Source organism: Gekko japonicus, unplaced genomic scaffold (genome assembly GCF_001447785.1).
Source record: "Gekko japonicus isolate JY-2015 unplaced genomic scaffold, Gekko_japonicus_V1.1 scaffold1213, whole genome shotgun sequence".
NCBI lineage: Eukaryota > Metazoa > Chordata > Lepidosauria > Squamata > Gekkonidae > Gekko > Gekko japonicus.
In genome coordinates, this window is record NW_015164709.1 from 99,858 (window position 1) to 122,614 (window position 22,757).

Below are 22,757 nucleotides of genomic sequence, written 5' to 3' on the forward strand. Positions count from 1 at the left end.
ATTCGAGAGGTCTTGTTGCCAATTCTTTTGAAAAGGTAAAGTTCCAGAACTAATGTTTGTCAATAGAATTTTATATAACTTAGAAATAAGGCCCTTTGAATTTTGTTTAATGTCTACAAGAAGATGCTCATATTCTGAGAGAGGTTGTGATAAAGCAATTTTTACTTCAAGTGATGATAAGGCATATTTTAGTTGTATTTATTTATTTATTTTTATTTATTGTTTCTATTTGTATCCCGCCTTGCCGGACACACTGGCTCAAGGTGGCTAACAGGATTAAAATATCATAGAACAATATAGAGTTAAAAGAGTTAAAAATACAATACAAAATTAAACATCAGTTAACAGATAAAAAAGACAGCTAATGATGACGGTATTCCAAATCAACCCAATGATAAAGACAGCATCCAACAGGGTCAGATGATGGCGGTATTCCAAATCAGCCCAATGGTAGAAATAGCATCCAACAGGGTCCCAGGCCAGAAGATGGCTTGGGTAGTGAAACCACTTGACCGTAGAGCCTAGTTTCCTTTCTAAATAGGTTTTTTAAAGTATATTATTTTTGTCAGCTAAATCTCTTAAAACTTTAATACCTTTCTGTTTTCAGTGTTGATACATATTACCATCATATTGAGAAAGCCCAGGAGGAAACCATGATTGGATTGTTAGTGGTGAAATGGGAGAAATATTTGGTGCAAAAGTTTGTTCGCGTTTTTTCCATATTTTCCATGAATTTACCAGGTATGGGTTGAACTTGGCTAAGGTTGGAAGTTTTTGTTTTTGATCCCAAAAAGATCTTGTATGGGGATTGGAAAAGTATAACTGCTTTCCGTTTGTAGCCAGGAATGTTTTGGATTGTCTGTTATGATCTTAGCTGTTGTGGTAAGAGTAGAGGCTTCTAAATATAATTTGAGATTGGGGCAATCTAGTCCGCCTCTCTCTCTGGGTCTATAAAGTAAATGATGTTGAAACCTTGGGTTTTTTATGTGCCCAAATGAATTTATTCATTTCAGATTGCCATTTGTTGATCTCAATTTGTGTGACTGGGATAGATAGGGCCCTAAATAAAAACAAAAGTAATATATACCCCTAAATGGCGCCAAGTTTTAGTAATTCGATTAAAAGTTAAGTTCTGTTTGAGGTGGTTTAATTACCTTAGATTTATTGCATAAAGGTCTGATTTGGCTTGGTTGATATGTAAACCTGAGACCCAGGCAAATTCTTCTAGAGTGAATTGGAGTGCCCGCAGAGATGAGACTGGATTTTTTAGGTATAAAACCATATCCTCTGTGTACATTCCAATTTTGTGGGTAGTGCCATTAATGTCAATTCCTTCTATTTTGGGGTTGTCACAAATTAATTGGGCTAGAGGCCCAATACTCAGAGCAAAAAGTAGTGGGGAGAGGGACAGCCCTGCCTAGGACCACAATGTAGATTAATTGTGTCTGATAAGTATTGATTAATTTTCAGTTTGGCTTTGGGAGATTTATAAATTGCTTTTATAGCACTCCTAAAATTAGAACCAAAATCCATTTCTAAAAGGATATGTTCAAGGAAGTCAATTTGGATACTATCAAATGCTTTTCTAATGTCGAGAGCCAATATTATAGCTTCCTGTTTTTGAAGTTGACAATGTGTAGTCACATTTAATGTACCTCTGATGTTTTCTGTCAGGTTTCTTTCAGGAATAAAGCATGTTTGGTTGGGATTTATGTATACTGATATAATTTTATTTAATCTGTTTGTAAGGATTTTTCTAAATAATTTAGTATCTAAATTAAGAAGAGAAATAGGTCTGTAAACTTCTTGTGATGTGGAATCTTTTCCTTCTTTTGGTATAACTACAATGTGGGCTTCAGTCCAGGATTGCAGGAATTGACCAGTCTTTATTATATTTGTCATCAATGTTAAAAAGTGGTGATATTAATGTTTCTTTGAAGGCTGTATACCATTCATTGGGCAGCGGATCTGGGCCAGGTGTTGAATTAATTTTTGATTGCTGGATAGCTTTTTCTAGTTGATGGCAGTAATAGGTTGATCTAAAAAAATTGTGCTGTGATTGTAGTTTTGTGTTTTGTGCTTTGAGAAAAATTGCTGAATTGCACTATTTGGAGCTGGGTTACCTGTATACAAAGATCTATAAAAATCAAGCATAAGTATATGTTTAGTGTCCTAATGCAACTCACTGGAAATATCTTTTAGGGCAAAAATGTGTTTATCCAGATTTCTCTGCTTCACTCTCCAGGCTAGTAATTCTAAATTTCTAGTCAATTTCTACCAAATTTTGTTTTAATAATAATAATTTTTTTTTATTTTTGTGGTGTCTAATGTTTTTAATATTTTCCAGGCTGCTAATAATCTTTTCTATGTTTTTATTGCCTGTGTTTATGTTGTAGTTCGAGTTTATGAATGTCTCCCGTGAGTTGTGTAACTTGTTTATCTTTTTCTTTTTTCGAATGAGCTGACAAAGAAATCAGGTGACCCCTGATTACTGCTTTGAGGGATTCCCATAGAGTTTCTGGGGAAACCTCCCCCATAGTATTAATATCTAAAAAGGATCGAAGTTCTTTAGAAATATTGTGTAATTGTGGTGCTACAGGACTAACACACTTTTTGAGGTGTGCTAAAATTAGTGTGTCAACAGTTTTCAGTGTGTTTAGGGCTTCCCCCCTCAAATTTGAACAATGTAAGGAAAGTATATGCTATATTGTCTTTTAATTTTTACAGGTATTATTCCAATAGAATATATATTTGTTATTAAATTAATATTATATTTTGGGATTCTCTGATCTGGTTTGTAATTGTTTAAGCAATTGCTTAATTGCCTTCCTGATCTACTAGTGTGTTTAGAGCCAGATTAGCCTATTACATAGTAAGGTGGTATGATGACATCCTAGCTCCAGTCCAAGAAAATTAGGGACTTCAATTTCACACCCCATAAACTTTCCCCCTACTTTCATTTTTATAATTGAGGCTTTGCGGACTGCTTAGTCTTCTAGTCCTCAAAGAGGCGCAGTGCTTGGATTCATGTGCCACCTGGCATTTAATTGGCCTGTTTTGAGGGGATTATAGGCTTGAAGGAACCACACAGTAGGCTTGATGAATATAGCTAAGAAACAGGTTAATTTTAGTGGTATGTGTTTTGGTAGTTTCTTTGTTTTCCCTGTCTCCAGCTCTCTCATCATTACTGTAACAACATTACAGTAGAACTGAAGCCTGAGAAAGAGTAACAGTTACAAAGCAGGTTTCTTGTTTGACTGATTCAGACTTTTACAGGAGAACAGAAATGCTTTTAACTTTACACTGTTTTTGATAGGAACAGTACCCAAACCTTGATAACACTGAGCAGATAGGTTTCTCCCTTTTAAACTTTTTTTAATTTGCATTTTGTTTTATTGATGAAAGAATTTTATAATTTAACAATACCACCAAAATCATTAATATTATGAAAAACAAAACTTCACTAGCATGCTTTATCTTCATATCTTCTTCATCTTCTTTCTTCTCTCAAAATTATTACATGATGATGTTTATAAGATTTTCAAACAATCTTAGCTCATTATAATAAATTTACAATATATTATCAAATTAATCTTTGAACTAAATTATAATTAGTCCTAGGAGGCCTCAAGGGTCAGGAGGGGAAGAAACAAACCGTCCTTCCAAGGACCGATTAAACCTTGGAAACATACCCAGACAATTGCCACAGTCCCACCACTCTTATAGCATCAAAACATTTTATATTACCCAAATCCTAATTTTAAATAGATTCCTAACTCTCTTCAAAATCTTCATGGTCTTCAGGAGTACAAACTCGAGTCGTTTTAACTGACATGAGAGCGATCTTTCCTTTTCCAGCTCTGTTGTCTTGGGATTCTGAAGAAGAATTTAAGGCGGCCAGCATTAGTTCACCCGAAGCAGAGTCATAGGCAGTGTAATAAATTGAACCGTGTTGGACACACAACTTGCCTGTATGGAGCCATCGATATTTTATTCCTAAATTCCACAGTTTAGCAGTGGTGTCTTTAAGATCTCTTCTAATCTTTAAAAATTCAGGAGGGAGATCCAGAAAAATCTGAATCTTCAAACCCTGAAAATCACGACCGCCTCTCTCTCTAGCTTCTGAGAGGATCCTCTGCCGTGTTCGAAAGTCCTTAAATTCTACCAGTATATCTCTAGTATATAATGAGGGAGTAGATTCTTCACATACCTTACCGACACAGTAAGTTCTCTGTAGAAGGGGTGTAACACCAGCTTTGAGGCTTAAAGTGCCTGCTAACCAATTCGCCATAAATATCTTCAGTTCTGTTCCAGCTTCAACATTTGATTTGAACCCCCTGAACTTTAGGCACAACTCACGACTACAATCATCCAAAGTACGTTCCCGTGCCCAAGCATCTGAGGTTCTCACTTTGGAGCTCTGTAACTTTCTTGAGAGCTTTCTCTGCCTTTTGGTTTGTCTGTTTCTGAAGCTCTTTTAATTCATCCATGTGTTGGAATGCTGGTTTCAGCATTTCTGTAATATCATTTCTCAGTTCCTGATGTTGTTTGGTTAGCACCTGCGTCAAAACATTTACAGGAAGTGGGCTCTCTTCAGCCGTTAGCTCGCCCCTCCCCAGCATTGCAGATGAGGTGGATGGTGTGTCTGTAGCTGGAAAAACCTCTGTTAAATGCAGAACACTTTCTCCTTTTTGTTTCCCCTTCTTATCACCCTTAGGTGCCATTGTTCAAAATAAGCTTTTTTGCATTGGAAAGGGTAAAAATATTCAAATTTTGAGCGGGCAGACCCGGAAGTTGGTTGCAGCCACTCCCCCCCTTAAACTGTTTTTGACCAGAAAAGCACACAAATCCTACCTGTCTTCAAAATAACTACAATCCCCAATGGACTGCCTGCCTAACTAGCAAATCTCTTAAACTCTCTCCCACCAACATCCAATAACCCCCAACTCTGTTAGTTGGCCAGCAGTTAAACTGCCAAACACCTCCTTTTTCTTTCTTTTCAGCATTCCAGTCCACCAACAAATTCAAAGCTTTATGTAGAAATTATTCTATTGGAATAATACCTGTAAAACTTAAAAGACAATATAGCATATACTTTCCTTACATTGTTCAAATTTGAGGGGGGAAACCCTAAAGGCACTGAAAACAGTTGACACACTAATTTTAGCACACCCCAAAAAGTGTGTTAGTCCTGTATCAGTTTGGTGATTACCAGTGCTTTTTCCTTTGATTAAAAAAACAGAGCTGGTACTCATATATAAGGTTGCACTGATTTCTACCAATTCCCCCCACACACACACACACTTGGGAGAGCTCTTCAAAAGGTGCTGCTACTCTGCACTGGTGAATACCACAAAAGAGCCCTGTTGATTACACCTTAAGTGGCATATGGCACCTTAAGTGGCACCTTAAAGACTAACAACATTTATTCCATCATAATGTTTCATGAGACAGAGTTTACTTTATGAGATGCATAGGAATGTACATTCATCAAGTTAATTCACACTTAGAACAGAGGGGTTGTGTAAATATGGAAACTGGAGCAGCTTTGCATGCAGAAAGTCACATGGTCAGTCCCTCTTGTCAAAAAGCTCAGCTAGTAGATGATATGAGAGACCTTTGCCTGAGACCCTGGAGAGTTTCTGCCAGTCAGAGTAAGCGATACTGACCTTGATAGTCAAGTGATCTGACTCAATTTAGGTCAGTTTTATGTGTCCAATTTTTTGTGTAAAAATGTTGCTCTGGAACTTTTCTGGAAATTTTCCATAATATTATTTTTGTCTCATAATATAATAGATGTAAGTCTGGTATATTTACATATATAAACCCAACTCCATCGCTGCACTGGGATTGGAACATGGAGGCTGTTTTCTCATCATACAACAGAAGATAATGGTTATGTTACAAGTTGAGGAACAATTTCAAACACTGTAAACCTAACCACTACAAGGAGTGGAATGCTTCTATTTATTTTATGATGTGATATGTCATAGATAAGCAAGGCTAAAGCAAGGGCAGGTCACTGGCTGATGCCCATGTATGAGTGCATGGTAATGAACACTCAAAGAAGGGAAGCTTGGCTTATGATACTACAGTGCAACTCATAATATGTCTTTCATTCTCTTATATTACTACTCTAAGAAAAATGGATTTGTGTCTTCTGATCTATTCAGTAACTGCTAGAGCAAAACACATTCCTAATAAAATTAATTTGAATGAAAACAAATATAAATCATTACGAGAACAAGTTTGGTGCAGTGGTTAGGAGTGTGGACTGTAATCTGGGTGACCAGGGTTTGATTCCTCACTCCTCCACATGCAGCTGCTGGTGTGACCTTGGGTCAGTCACAAGTTCTTTAAGAGCTGTTCTCTCATGAGCAGTTCTCAAAAGAGCTCCCTCAGCCCCACCTACCTCACAGGGTGTCTGTTGTGGGGAGGGGAAGGGAAAGGAGATTGTAAGCCACTCTGAGACTCCTTCGGGTAACAAAGGGCAGGGTATAAATCCAATCTCTTCTCTTCTTCTTCTTCTTCTTCTCTTCTTGTATGTTAGAGTCCAATGGCACCTTTAAGACCAAAAATGTTTTATTCAAAATGTGAACTTTCGTGTGCATGCACACTTTGTTAGATCATGAAATGGAATTACATATCATAGTTGTATATATAGGAGTGGTTTGTTAAATTAGCATGCAAAATAGTGAGGACACATTTTTAACAGATTGAAAGAATGACAAGCTTAGTTCCTAGTTATCAACTGTTTCAGTTCAACTGGGGGTGAAAAAGGTAATAAATATATTAGAATTGGAGACAGACGTGCTCTAATTTGTGAGAATCCTGTCCTTAGACCCCATCCATCTCCTTTCAAGCATGGATGTGAATTTTACAGCATCTTGGCTGTGCATTATGGCTATTCACCTTGATCTATCTTCTTGTATGTATCTGGGTTAAAGGCTCCACCTATTGTTCAATTGAAATACAACAACGGTAAGATTCTCATATACCAAACTGTTGTCTTGAAGCTGTTTTCTAGCTCTACCATTAGATTATTGATTGAACAAAAATTATGTGAAATATAGTGCAAAAACATCAAATGCTTCTGCCTCTGGACAGATTCATTTCAGATACCAACACCTTAAAAGAACTTTGCAAAACTATGTTACTGTCTTGCGGAGAAATACATTCCACAGCAAATAGCCAAATAGCCAAAAACAATTTTCTGATTTGGGAATTTACCGCAGTGCATATACAATCTACTTCTGCTTCATTGACTATGCTAAAGCCTTTGACTGTGTGGATCACAACAAACTATGGCAGGTCCTTAAAGAGATGGGAGTACCAGACCACCTCACATGTCTCTTGAGAAACCTGTATAAGGGCCAAGAAGCGACAGTTAGAACCGGATACGGAACAACTGATTGGTTCAGCATAGGAAAAGGAGTACGACAAGGATGTATACTGTCACCTTGCTTATTTAATATATATGCAGAGTACATCATGCGAAATGCTGGCCTGGATGAATCACAAGCGGGAATTAAGATTGCTGGGGAAAAGATCAACAACCTCAGATATGCAGATGATACCACTCTAATGGCTGAAAGTGAAGTGGATCTAAAGAACCTCTTGCTCAGAGTAAAAGAGGAGAGCGCAAAAGTGGGCTTGAAGCTCAACATCAAAAAAACTAAGATCATGGCATCCGGCCCCATCACTCCTTGGCAAATAGAAGGGGAAGCTGTGGAAGTAGTGACAGACTTCACGTTCCTGGGATCCCAGATCACCGCAGACTGTGACTGCAGCCATGAAATTAAAAGACGCCTGCTCCTTGGGAGGAAAGCGATGGCGAACCTAAACAGCATGATAAAAAGTAGAGACATCACCCTGCCAACAAAAGTCCGCATGGTCAAAGCAATGGTATTCCCAGTAGTCATGTATGGCTGCGAGAGCTGGACTATAAGGAAGGCCGAGCGCCGAAGAATAGATTCTTTTGAACTATGGTGCTGGAGGAGACTCTTGAGAGTCCCTTGGACTGCAAGAAGAACAAATCAGTCAATCCTCAAAGAAATCAACCCTGACTGTTCCCTGGAAGGCCAGATAATGAAACTGAAGCTCAAATACTTTGGCCACCAAATGAGAAGGGAGCACTCACTGGAGAAGACCCTGATGCTGGGAAAGATTGAAGGTCAAAGAAGACGGGGACGGCAAAGGATGAGATGGTTAGACAGTGTCATCGATGCAACGAACATGAAGTTGAGCCAACTTCAGAGGACGGCAGAAGACCGGAAGGCCTGGAGAGAGCTCGTCCATGGGGTCGCGAAGAGTCGGACTCGACTGTGCGACTGAACAACAACAACAAATATACAATGTTAGTAATGCACAGCTGCAAGAGTTGGACAAATAACGAAGGCCGAGTGCCGAAGAATAGGTGCTGTTGAATTATGGTGCTGGACAAGACTCTTGATAGTCCCTTGGACTGCAAGGAGATCGCATCAGTCAATCCTAAAAGAAATCAACCCTCACTATTCCCTGGAAGGACAGATACTGAAACTGAAGCTCAAATACTTTGGCCACCAAATGAGAAGGGAGCACTCACTGGAGAAGAACCTGATGCTGGGAAAGATTGAGGGTAAAAGAAAAAGGGAATGGCAAAGGATGAGATGGCTAGACAGTGTTACTGATGCAATGAACATGAAATTAAGTAAACTCTGGAGGACGATGGAAGACAGGAGGGCCTGGTGTAAAGTGGTCCATGGGGTCACAAAGAGTCGGACTTGACTGTGTGACTAAACAACATATACAATTGTACTGTACTTTACAAATAATGTTGAAACAGGACCTACTTGGGATTGTGGATATCCATTCTTAAACATTTGCTTGGAGAGTATAAAATACTGGGTTCAAGACGCATTGCAGTGGACAGTTCTACTTTATTAAGTGATTTCAGGAACAAGACTAAAACACCAGGACAATAGCCCTGTTTAAATCGCATGCAAAAACCACACCCAACTCCCAACGACAGGCTATTTACATAACATTAGTTTCTCATTGGTCACTTCCAGAGTCCTGGTGGGCTATTGGTCTAGAGCTTCAAGCTCAGCCAGTCTCTGGTACATAGTCCTGGAATGTTCCTGACTTAATACATAACACCGAGCCTAGCTCTGGAAGGAGTGGAAAGAAACAGGCGGGTAGATAAATCATCACATCAAAATCGACTTCTAGAGAGCCTCCAGAAATTGGTGAAGAACAGGGATGCTCTGGTTACTCTCAGTAATTGCAGCCCCTAAAATTATATGTACATAATATCGAAAAGGTTTCCCTTGCTTGAAAGCCAGTCGAATCCGACTCTAGGGGGCGGTGCTCATCTCCATTTCCAAGCCAAAGAGCCAGTGCTGTCCGAAGATGTTTCTGTGGTCATGTGGCTGGCATGACTAAATGCTGAGGCGCATGGACTGCTGCTACCTTCCCACCGAAGCATTACCTATTTATCTATTTGCAATTCCTTGCTTTTGAATTGCTAGGTTGGCAAGAGCTGGAGCCAGAGACAGGAGCTCACTCTGTCACGTTGCACTAGTGTGTCAAACTGCCAAACTACAGACCTTCTGGTCTGCGTCTCAGCATCTTAATCTCTGAGCCACCGCAGCCCCTACATGCTATCTACACATGGCTAAATTTGGCCATGAGAACTTTTATAACAACTGGCTGCAGCAAAACCCAGGTCAGCTGGCTTATCCATTGTGGTATCTTCTTTCCTGGGGCATGTAAGACATATTTCAACATGCTTTGATTTGTGTGCATAATTTGCAATGACCTTTGGGGTTTGCTTCTTCTGCTGCCAAGGATCATAAAAGCATGGACTTCAATAACCTCTCCCTTGGTGTGATAATACAGAACAAAGCTCTTTTTTTCTTTGTCAACAAAACCAGAAGTGCTATCTTTCAACCCTTTAAATTTCTGAAAACATCAAGCAGAGTTGAGTTAATTCCGTGTCATGGGAATTTGCTGTCCCAAGGCCAGAATACAGATAATGAATTATGTCAATGAAAGGCTCTGGTGGCCTGTTCTCTTCAGAGCAAAGTGACATCATCAATGTAGCTCTCCGGCAGTAAAGCATAACCAAAAGCTGTGTAGGTAGGAAATAATGTACAGGTGTCTCCTAGTGCTCATTTCAACTATTTCAAAGCTTGGGGCAAGAAGTAACAAAGTGAGACTCCTCTGCATCACTGCAACTGTCACCTCCCATTTTATTTCTAAACCCTTGGGGCTGATCTTCTCGACCCCACTAGAAATGCCTTTATGTCAAGTATGAACATAGACTGAAGAACAGAACTGGCTCACTGGCTTAGATCAGTGATTTGCCTAGCCTGTCTTTGCTTCAGACATCAGATTTTATTTGCTGTTTCAGTGGAAGCACTCATCAGCACACTATAATAGAATACCCATTAAATGAAGTGCTGTGACAGGGTCATAACTGAGCTCCAAATAAATGTGGGTTTGGGGGTTTTTTTGCAGGTGAAAAGTAGCATTCAGTTACCAATGGCTGGCAAAAAAAGGACAATTGCTAGTGAAGAAAGTGTTTTAAATATGTAACTGTGAAGCACTGAAATAGCCATGCACAGTAATTAAGTAGTCTCCTTTATGAATAGGAAGCTATGCACAGCTAGTCCTATGAAGTGCGTGACATGCAACAATAATGCAAAATAAGCATTGGAAAATTATGAAAATTACATGTCCATAACAGTTGCCCTAAATATATGATCCAGAGTTCAAGAAATATGAATAATCATTCAGGAAGATATGTTGATTTTGGAGAAGAAAAATTAGGTTAAGGTAATTTTAAAAAACTCCTGAGGGCTGTGTCTGTCTGAAAACCAAGTGCCATTTTTCTTACACTTGGACCAGAGAACCAAGTAGTTGTCCAACAGAGTAATACAACTACATTGTATCTAATTTTAGTAGCCAAGAAGCGCATAACAACAAGCAGAGGTTGTGAAGCAAAAGTGCCTATGAAGGGTTAAGTTATGTGATAGTATGTTAGCCTTCTTCCTAGTGCACCTGTTTTAAGTTTGTTATTGTTAAGGTGCTGATTCCAAGGACAGGCAAAGCTACCAATTAACTTTATTTGGAAAAACCGTTTGACTGTAAAGTGGGGGCAGCTGATATTTGGGTATATTTTGACACCTTAGCTGGGGGGAAATTTAGCCTAGGAGATTCTAGGAACTCCTGTATGTGGTTCATGTTTGCAGACCTCGACGTGAAGCCACTTCCCTCATTGTGACTTATGGCCTATGCTTCCTGAAAACTGCGCTATAGAACGCAGGTAGTTTGAGTTAGTGTTAGGGTTGCCAAGTGGTTTTTGAGCCGCAGCGGGGGACTCCTGGCTGACGGCTGGAGTGCGTGTGTGTGCGCTGCACGCACATCACCCGGAAGTGACGTGACAACGCCAGGCACGCTGGGGGTGGGGCCATGACCATCCGAAGGGAAACCATAGAGTTTTCCCTTGGATGACCGTGGCCCCGCCCCCAGCATGCCCGGCATCATCACGTCACTTCCGTGCACATCAGGGTGGGGTTCCCCCTGGGCCCTGATCCGCCGCCGGCGGGGAACGGGCCTTTGGGGCGGGGTTTTTCCCTGCCCCCCGGGGGGACTTGGCAAGCCTAGTTAGTGTTTATTATTTTGTTGTACTCTCTGAAGTGTTTTGTTGCTGGATTTTGTAAATTTTCTCTTTGAACATTGTTTTAAATAAACACTTTCTTTTAAAACCTAAGTTGGCTCATGTGTGCTCAAGGCTCCTGTTAACCCACAAGAAAGCCTAGCTATCTTGACAGAGGTCCAAGTAAGAGATCCTCCAGGAGGATCTTCACAAACTGGGTGATGGGGCAACAATGTGGCAAATGAAATTCAGTGCTGGTAAATGTAAGGTGATGCATAATGGAACAACCCCACCCCCCCTTCAAGTATAGACTAATGGGGTCTGAACTTGCTGGGAGTAAGAGGGGGGGAAATCTTGGGGTTGTCGCTCAATGAAAGCAACAACCCAGTGTGCCACAGCGGTGAAAAAGGCAAACTTTGTGTTAGGTATTATTAGGAAATGGATTGAAAATAAAATGGCTGATATTATAATGCCGCTGTACAGATCAATGGTGTGGCCTCATTTGGAATATTGTGTTGTAGTTCTGGGCACCAAAAGGACATCACACAGCTGGGAAAAATACAGAAGAGTCTGGGACTTTTTCAGTTTAGAAGAGAGACAATTAAGGGGGGACATGACAGAGGTTAATAAAATTATGCAATACTAGAGCTTGAGAGCATCCAATGAAGCCAAGAGGCAGCAGATTCAGGATGGACAAAAGGAAATATTTCTTTACACAGTGAGTGACTAAAATATGGAATTCACTGCCAGAGGATGTAATGATGGCCCCAGGCATAGCCAGCTTTAAAAGGGGATTAGAAAGATTAATGGAGGATAGGTCTATCAGTATCTACTAGCCATGGTGAATAAAGGGAACCTCCATGTTCAGGGGCAGTAAACCTCTGAATCCCAGTGCCAGGAGGCAACATCAAGGGAAGGTCTCAGACTCTATGCCCTGTATTTGGCCCTCCAGAGGAACTGGTTGGCCACTGTGTGAGAAAGGATGCTGGACTAGATGAACAACTGGTCTGATCCAGCAGGACTGTTCTCACATAAAACAAACAAAAGTGTTCGCCTTTTCTTTTAAAAATCCAACTATTATGTTTTGCCATACCTGGGACCAAGTATCATATGTTTACTAACTCTTAGCTGTCATAATTTAGTATCCATATTCCTGAACCAGGGACAAATAGAAACAAACCCAGCCAGTACTAGTTTTGCTTATTATCGAAAAATTATAGTACTATTCTGAATTTCCAGAAAATAACTAGAGAGTTTCTCTTTTACCTGATAGATAGCAACTAGTATATTCCCAACAGCACTTGTGGCTGAGAACAGCCACCTGAATCTCTACAGAGGCCCACCAGTGAAGTTTTACTCATGCTTTTTGTTAGGCCTGTGTGAACCTTACGAAGTCCTTTGGAATTTAGAAAATGTGCTACTGGAATGATCACAACACTGCATTGGGAACCCATGAGCTTATCTTATTTCTGATCCTGGTGCAGAGCAGCTGTTGAACTATTAATAAACAGACCAAGTAATACAGGGTGCTCATGTCCAGAGTTTGACAGCTACTTTAATGGCATAATCAGAAGAAAAAATATGGGCTTGGTAAACTTTGATCCTCAATTTTATGATGCCTATGCTTATATACCTCTAGCTGCACACCATGGAGATTAGGATAACCATCCTGAGAAATAAATAATTTCAGTTGAATTCTCAGTGATTTCATGAACCACAATTTATGAATGTTATTATCTTTAATGTTATTAAGCTCTCTCATAGCCTTCTGGACATTGATCATTGTACTACTGAAGTGTCAATATTGAATTGTTGTAGCTATATTCTGCAAAAAGGGAGCAAGTTCACCCAATCGTCCTGTTGGTGGTTGATGAAACACCTAAGGAACTGCTCCAATATCTGATTTGTTCTTTCTGTTTGCCCATCAGTTTCAGGGTGATGACTGCTACTGAGCCCTTGTTCAGCCCCCAATATTTTCATTAGTTCCCGCCAGAACTTGGCAAGGAACTGGGCCCCTCTATTGGACATTACCTTGCGAGGCACTGCATGAACATGTGTGCTAATCGCTTTGTAGTAGGCACTTTTTTAGACAGAACAAAATACACCTGTTTGGAAAATAAGTCCACAACCACCCATATTGCTGTTTTCCCCTGGCTGGGTAATAAAATCCATAGAGATCACCGCCCATGGTCTGTCAAGGGTCTCCAGGGGTTGCAACAGTCCTGGGACTTTCCCCACTCATCTTTTACTCATGAGGCAAGTCTGGCAAGAAGACACATATTTAGAAATATCCCTGTGCATCCGGGGCCACCAAAATTGTCTCTGTATGAGGTTCAAGGTCTTTAAATACCCATAATGCCCTGAAAGTTTACTGTCATGTCCCATGGTTAGCACTTCCCCCCTAAGGAAGTTAGGCACAAACAGTTTATTTTGATGGTACCAGCAGCCATCCTCTTTTTGAACTAAGGTTCCATCCTTTTATACTTCCCCTTTGTCTTCATCAGAAAATGCAGCTTTAAACTTCTCCACCCAAGGCTGGGAAATGGGAAAGCCCCCCTTTCTCACCTGGCCACAAGTCACCACCTGGGTGGGGGTGAACATAGTGTCTATGACATCATCATGTTGGCTGGCACGCTGGGGAAGGCGTGACAAAGCATCAGCTAAGAAATTGGACTTGCCAAGGAGGTGCTTAAGTGTGCAACAAAACTTGGAAAAGAACTCTGCCCATCGCAGTTGTTTGGCATTCAGGTGGCGGGGGGCTTAAAGGTCTTCCAGGTTTTTATGATCAGTCCATACTTCAACGATACCTGAGCCCCCTCCAGCCAATGCCTCCATGTCACTAGGGGAAGTTTAATGGCTGCAGCCTCTTTGTCCCACACTGCCCCATTCTGTACTAGAGAATTTCCTTGACACATAGGCAAGTGGGTGTAGCTACCATCTTGCCCCACCTGTAAGTGGGTGTAGCTACCATCTTGCCCCACCTCATGGCCACTTTGGAGGCATCCATTTGGACAATGAACTGTTTAGTTTCATCAGGGTGGTGCAACACTGGTTCAGAGGTAAAACGGGCTTTCAAATTTTCAAAAGCTTGTTGGCACTCTGGGAACCACTCCAGGGACCAATCTACCCAGCTGCCTGCTTTTTTACATTCCTGGCCCTTCCCTTTAGTTTTTAATAAATCAGTCAGGGGTAAAGTCACTTGTGCAAAGTTGGGGATAAAGGAGCAGTAGAAATTGGTGAACCCTAAGAAGGATTGTAATTGCCGTCTTGTGCATGGGGCTTCCCAGCCCACCATGTCTTGGATTTTATTAGGGTCCATTCCCAAACTGTTCCCCGAAATTCGGTATCCCAAAAAGTCCATCACCTCCTTATAAACCCCCTTTTAGACAGTTTTGCATAAAGGTGGTTGCTATGAAGAGCCTTCAGCACCTCTCGCACCAATTTCATGTGTGACTCCTTATCTTTTGAATAGATCATCATGTCATCAAGATAAACAACCACCCCTTTGAACAGGAATTTGTGCAGTACTTCATTGATCAAGTTCATAAACACCCCCGGAGCTCTGGCTAATCCAAAGGGCATAAATAAATACTTGAACTGTCCCAGTGGGGTGTTGAAAGCAGTCTTAAACTCATCCCCTTCCCTAATGCGCACTCAAAAACAAGCATCCTCGAGGTCCAGCTTGGTAAAAATCTTCCCCTGGGATGCCTCAGCTAATAAGTCCTTGATTAGCAGGAGGGGGTAGGTGTTAGACATAGACACCTGTAATCCATACATAGCCTCATACCCCCATCCTTCTTTTCCCTGAATAACACTGGAGCCGCAAAGGGAGAGGTGGCTGGATGGATGAAGCCCCGACTTAAGTTCTTTTCAATGTACCACCACAGCTCCTCCTTCTTGGTCGGGCTCATGGCATACAATTTCCCTTTAGGTAGTTTATGTCCAGGGAGGATCTCAATTGCACAGTCAGTCTTACAGTGATGAGGGAGCACATCCACTTCCTCTTTCTCAAACACTCTGGCTAGGTCCCTATATTCCACGGAAATTAGATTCAGTTCTTCCCGTGCCAAGCACACCTGCTCTGCCACGGGGTGCAGCTTCTCCCCCCACTCCAGTCGCAAATGGTGCTCTCGACACCGGGGGTCTAGGAATATAAGGGTACCTGAGGTCCATTGCACATAGGAGTCATGGGCTTGGAGCCATGGGCTTCCCAACACCATGGGGAACCTAGCCCCTAGATTCACTACAAAGGACCACATTTCCCAATGAGCCGACACCCCCACCAGTAAATGTACTGTGTGATACTGGCAAGCCTTCTTCATGGGGGCGCTGTCCATCTGGGAGAATACTATGGGCTCTTTCAGTTTATGCATCTTAGCCTCCAGCCCTGTGAAGATCGCAGGGCTAATCACTGGTAAACCCTGAGTCTATCAAGGCCTGCACTCTAATGTGGGTACCTGCTTCTGGTTTGATTATTGTTACAGTCAGATAGAACGATGGGGAGATATGTCTCACCGATTTGTGTGCTGCGGTTTTTCAGACCTGTTGGCTGGCACCCTTCACAACAGGTCCCGGCCTTTTCCCACCAACTGCACTTTGCCATCACGGGGTGGGGAGGTGAACTTCTCCAGAGTATCGTAAACTTTGGCTTGTAGAGCTTTTGGGGTCTTAGGCCACTTTCCAGGTGTCTTGGTCCTCTTCTCCCTGGGATCCTCACATCATTCTCTTTCTCTGCTCCTGGCTCCAGGGCATTCTGTGGTGAAGTGACCCAACTTCCCGCAGCACAGTCAGAGCCTGAGCCTCAGCTGGTTCTCATGGTCACCTCCAGGCAGCGGTCCTCTGCCCCAAAATGACTTCTGGTCCTGAAATGACTTCTGGCTCCCGACTCCTCTTCCCGGGGTCTTGTGTTGGTATAACTTTATCAGATTATGCCTATTCTTGGCCTCACAGGCAACCTGGATCCATCCCCTCAGTGTTACTGGGGTGTCCTGGGCCAGTGCCTTATCCAGGATGGTGGTGTTCATCCCGGCCCTACAGAACTCAATCAGAACTTCTTCGGGCCATCCCTAGAGCTTGGTAGCATAGGATTTGAACTCATCCAAGTACTCCTGCACTGACCGGTTTCCTTGCTTCAGCATGTGGAGCCAAGTGCAGGCTTTCTCCAACTCCAGTGGATCTTCGAACTGGCAGTGCAGGGCTTGCATGAAGGCATCCATATCTCTCAGTTTGGGTGCTTGTACATTGTAGAGACCGATGAATGAGTCAGCTGCTCGGTCTCAGAGTTGGGACCCCACATAATCCACATGATGCTCATCTGAGGTGAACGTGTGGCCCCACTCTCGCAGGAGCTTCTGCACCTGGATCGCAAACAATGCTAGCTTCCCTGGGCTGCCATTGAACGTCACTTCCAGGGCATCCTGGGGCTGCTCTTTTTCTTGGCGGGGCTCCATTCCCCACTCAGGAGGGGTTTCTGTCTGGGCCTCTGCTGTCCGGGCTGTCGTGTCTGGATTTGGGCTTGAACACAACATGCTTTTTGGGTTTGGCGCCTGTTGCTTGGCCGTTCTTTCATTTGTCGCATTCAAGGTAAGGGTTCTCAGGTTCAGACCCGGTGCCTGTGCTCATCCCGGTGTCTCCATCTTCATCCCCCATCATGGTATAGGCGAAGGTCGGATAAAAATGGGGAGTTCTAACACTGTGTCAGACTTTGTGTAACTTTGGCAGTGATTAGTTTATTAGAGCATATGCAAGATCCAAAAGTCACCATGTCAGAGCTGAAGTCTTTTGGCAGGTACAATCATATAGGAAATTGAACAGGTCCCAACCAGCCCCCCAAGCATACGTCACACCCACCCATCACCTAATTGCCATGCCAACCAGGGGAGATATAGGTCCCGGTAATCTAGAGTCCAAGCTGGTACAAGAATGTTTTCAAGGCCACTTCTCCTGGGAAAGCGAGAGGGGAGGAGAAGGGAACACCTTGAGGAAAAGTTACATTGCCTAAAAGCAAAGTCACATTCACACCCGCACACACTCACCCCCACCCTCAGGCATGCCCTCCCCCCAGCCATTACGGCAACCGCAGCAAGCATATAGCATAGCAAGAGCCCCAAAAACTTTAAGCATTCCTTGCTCAGTTCTACTTCTTTATGTAGGAGTTTTCCCCCATCTTCAGAGAAAGGGGACTTTGAGTACTGGGAGCTCAGTTGTTGCACGTGAGAGCACAGGGTTGTGCTGACAGTATCAAAATACCAGATAATGCTAATATTTTGTTGTGCTGATAATAGTGATAGTGGCACTAAAAATACTGATGTGTAACTTTGCAGGCTAGAGAAGACGTTATCCACATGCTGAAGACAGAGAAAATCAAGCCTGAAGTTTTGGAAGCACACTATGGATCTGCAGCTCCAGAGAATATCCTAAAACTACTACACCGGGATGCTATCCTTGCCCAAGAGAAATCTGTTGCAGAAGATGTCTATGAGAAGCCCATTTCAGAGGTAAGCACCTTTCAATTGACTGTAAGAATACTAACCACAGGATATCTCCCTCCCCCCCAATTTGAACTTGCATCCCTGTCCTCCACTTCCACATGACATTAGCAATACTTGCATATATGGATACTACAGCTGGTTAAGGCGGCTGCGGTCCACTGACATCAATGGACAAAGAAGGGTCTCACTCTGCATAGGATTGCACTGTAAAACTATAAACTATGGGTACCTTATATTTAATCCTGAGCAGAAGAACACACTGATGATCACATTGTTATGACATTTGCCCATAGGAAATTTGTTAGCTCAAATAACACATGAGAAATTAATCTACAACCCTCCAAAATCTTGCTGCACATTTGTCCTATATTCACCACAAGATGCCTGTTCACACATCACATACAGCACCTACATGCTGAGCTACTGATACTAGTAGATCCATACTAAGTGGTCCTATCTCTCCATTGATCCTCAGACAGTGGCCAATGAAGCATAAGCTTCAGATTCAAGGAGGCCTTTTTTCTCCCTCCTGCTCAACTTCAGACAAAGCATCCCTCATCACAAAGGTGATGGAGTTTATTGTTTAGAACCTAATAAAGGTTAGTAAAATGTGAAAAAGAGGGCCAATATTAAAAACTAAATGTAGAAAATATATTTAAAATACATGTATTTATTAATTACAAATTTTAAAACATATATAAGGGCCCATTCACATCAAGTATATAAATAACATGGCAATACACACGGGCTTAAAAACATGACCTGACGCATTTCGGCCTGCATAGGCCTTCCTCAGAGGTCAATCAATTGAGTGGCAAGATGGCTATATAAATATAATACAATCATGTAGACACAATCAGAATGGATACAAAATATAAATTCAATATGGACCAGAAAACAAGTTGTTCCAGAATAAAACCACCAGGCACACAATAAATATGCAAATGAGATCTTTAAAAGTGCAATCACTTGCCCAGTGGTTCTAAAGTAATAGACTTTTGGTCCAAAAATTGCCTTCTTTGATTGTGTTGCCACAGTGTTCTCAAGTAAAAAGCAGTGTTGGTCAACTAAAAATGCTGGAGCTTTATAACTGGTTACGGATAGACATCAAATTTGTAATTAATAAATACATGTATTTTTAAATGTATTTTCTACATTTAGTTTTTAATATTGGGCCTCTTTTTCACATTTTACTAACCTTTGTTAGGTTCTGAATTTTAGTGTTAAGGTTCCGTTTTTTGCCCTTTCTGTCCTTGCTTGGAGTTTATTGTTTGGCAATTGCATGTTAGTTTGCTGCAGGTATGATGATGCTTTTAAAAAAAAAATAGCCACAACAAATGCTCTAAGCACTTTCTGTAATCTAACAGCAAAGAGATATCAGACCAGGCCTTCAGACTTCAATGACAATCTTCCATACACTCATGCTGCAACCACTTTGCTACTCTACTGAAATCCTCGAACGCAATGATCTGGCTTTAGTGATCCACGCTATGGTCACCTCGAGTCTAGACTACTGTAATGCTCTCTATATGGGGCTGCCTGTGGGGCAACTTCAGAAGCTGCAGCCGGTGCAAAACACGGCAGCCAGGTTGTTGATGGGTGTCCCCAGGTGGGAGCACAACCAACCTGTGCTGAAGTCATTGCACTGGCTTCCAATAGGTTTCCGGATTTGCTTCAAGGTGCTGGTTTTGACCTTTAAAGCCCTAAATGGTCAGGGGCCTGCCTACCTGAGGAACCGCCTTTCCCCGTACATTCCCCCAAGAGCACTGTGGTCTGGAACACAACACCGCCTGGCCCCCCCTGGGCCTAGGGATGCCAGGTTGGCGGTAACTAGGACCAGGGCATTCTCCCTGGTGGCGCCAACACTGTGGAATGAGCTCCCTAATGAGATTAGAGCTCTACGGGACCTCCAGCAGTTCTGTAGAGCCGTGAAAACTGAGCTGTTTCACTAAGCGTTCAAATAAGAACTGACTGCATCGGTTGGGTTGCACTAGCACTTTACCATAGGATGTCGCCGTATTTACTTAGTTTTATTGTATTTATTGTATTCTATATCTTGTATTTGTTGTTTTAAATGGTATGTTGTTTTAAACTGTGGTAAGCCGCCCTGAGCCGCCTCGGCGGGAGGGCAGGGTAGAAATCAAATCAATCAATAAATAAAGTGAAGCACCCTCTGCAGGGCTTTATGACTGCCTACTGTGGCTTGGGAAATTCCTGGAGGTTTGGGGACGGTGCCTGGGGAGGAAGGCGTTTGGGGAGGGAACTCAGTGGGGATGTTATTCCATACAACACCCCCCCCCCCTGAAGCTGCCATTTCCTCCAGGGGAAATGATCTCTGTAGTCTGGTGATCCGTTGTAATTCTGGGAGAACCCCAGGCCTGACCTGGAGGCTGGTAACCCTCTAAATTTATCATCAAAGTCAAGCCCTCAGAGCTTCATTGTAGATGTAGCTTGACAACATCAGCATTTGTAACTCTCCTCCCTTCTCTGTTGTTGGTTTTTTATGGGAAATATTAAGAGAATAATAGCATTTTTTAAAAAAACTGTCTGTTTATGAACAATAAAAGAGGCCATGCCACATTTATGTAACACCCCTTGATCTAAAGTCAGCCAATGGCATATTTAACATAGTTCATTTTGCATTTCATTAAACCAGCTGGACAGGCTCGAAGAAAAACAGAAAGAAACATACCGGCGCATGCTCGAGCAGCTTCTCTTGGCAGAGAAGTGCCATCGGCGGACAGTTTATGAGCTGGAAAATGAGAAGCATAAACATACAGATTATATGAACAAGAGCGATGACTTTACCAACCTTTTGGAGCAGGAGCGTGAAAGGTAAGCATTAGAGACGGCCTGCTGAATAATCCCTGTTTTTAGGTTAGATAGGAAATTAAGGACTTTTAAATCACATTTTTTCAACCAAAAAAATCAGAATTGCAGGGGAGGAAATGGTTCAAAGTTTTGAAAACATGTTTCCCCATACAATTTCCCCACCACTCCTAGACTAGGGTCCTGGCTAAACTGGCAATTTCCACCAAATCTCCCTTCCCAGTACAGACTCTTCTCATGTTATTCCGCATGGTCCCCTAATCCCCATGAGAAAAATTTTGTGAAGATCACTGAAAACATTACTATGTCAACACATGTTGTATGAATCCAAATTTAGGATGTCCAGTTGAAGAAAATTCCATAATGATTTATCTAGTACTCTCTATCTACCCTACACATTTATGTTGACCATATCATTTTAAGAGTCTTTGCTTTATTCAGATTTATTAATCTCAATCTCTTTATTAATCTCAAGAAAAATAACTGGCTCAGAACTTGCTGTTAGAATCCCTATAATGTCAAAGGTCCCATGTATCAAACTCAGCTCTCGTTTGCCACGGTTATTGCTGTTCTTTGGTTCTGTATGCCTATTGTCTTCTGTCATTCTGGTTGGGGGGAGGGAGTCTTGGAACATGTGAGTGTGTGGATGTGAAAGCTGCTCTACAAAAAGCGTGCAAGCTTGTAACTGTGTTAAGCGGGACCTCCCTTCTCTGGGAAGTATGTGTGCTTGACCTTGGATGGCAGACACTGCTAGTTACTAAGCTTGCAAGTGTTGGGGGAGGGCTAACAGTGCATAGTGGATTTAGGCAGGCTGGATGGATTGGTGTAATTAGACTGATCACCAGGGTGGCTATTTAAATTCTTTATAATACCAGAATTGGTGCCAAGAGGGTCAGTTCTGACACAGATGGTCTTAGCTTAACATATTCTCATCTCTCAATAAACAAATCACTGTTAAGAGAGTGTTGTTGGGAGTTAGTTTGTTCAAGAGTCTGACATAGTGTCAGAACTCCCTTTGTCACCTCGACCCATCACACCACTGTCATGATGAGTGAAGGAGGCGAGGACACTGGGACCGGGACCCAAACCAAGGGACTGGTCCACAAGCCCTTTAAGCCTATGGAGGAGGAGAAACCCCGGGTCCGCAGGGCAAGACTGAAGGAACTATGGCCTGAGCACATGAGATGGGATGCTCCTGACTGGCTGATGACTCCCACTCAAAGAGCCTGGCAGAGGCAGCAAGAGGCTATTGAAGACAGGTCTCAGAGTTGTTCTGCAATGACCCCAAGTGCTTGAAGGTGGCTGAGCTATTCACCAAGGAATCTGACATCGAGATGGTCCGGCAGGAGCTGAAGTGCAAGATGGCCAAATTCTGGTGGGACACCCGGACAGCCCTGGAGGACCTTCCAGCCACCATCCAGCTAGTCCTGCAGCAGGAGCTGCAGGGACAGGGTGTGGGAGGAACATCAACCCAGCCAGCCAAAGTAGGCCCACCAGCGCCCCCCCCCCCAGTGTTGCAACCTACTCCACAGCTACAGCCAGCACCACAGCCAAGCTCACCACCAGTGCCCGCCTGGTCGAGAGAAGTTCTGAAGCCATGTTCGATGGAACACCAGGGAAGTTAGTGTTCTTTGCGCTGCAGGTGCGGAAGTTCCTAAGAGAGTGGGGCCACACCCTCGCATTGGATGAGCATCATGTAGACTACATGGGATCTCAGTTGCAGGATCGAGCAGCAGATTGGTTCACAAGACTGTACAATGTAGGGGGCCCAGAGCTCCAGGATGTGGATGTTTTCA

The 22,757-nt window shown here is 42.5% G+C and overlaps 1 protein-coding gene across 2 annotated transcripts in view; it reads left to right on the forward strand.

The window, feature by feature from the left end:
- Positions 1-22,757, forward strand: part of FILIP1 (filamin A interacting protein 1) — a 140,620-nt gene that overhangs the window by 57,805 nt on the left and 60,058 nt on the right. For both annotated transcript variants that reach the window (XM_015409539.1, XM_015409540.1), the window contains exons 3-4: positions 17,965-18,138; positions 20,789-20,967. In XM_015409539.1, the coding sequence (XP_015265025.1) occupies positions 17,965-18,138; positions 20,789-20,967 (353 nt within the window). The remainder of the gene's footprint in view (positions 1-17,964; positions 18,139-20,788; positions 20,968-22,757) is intronic.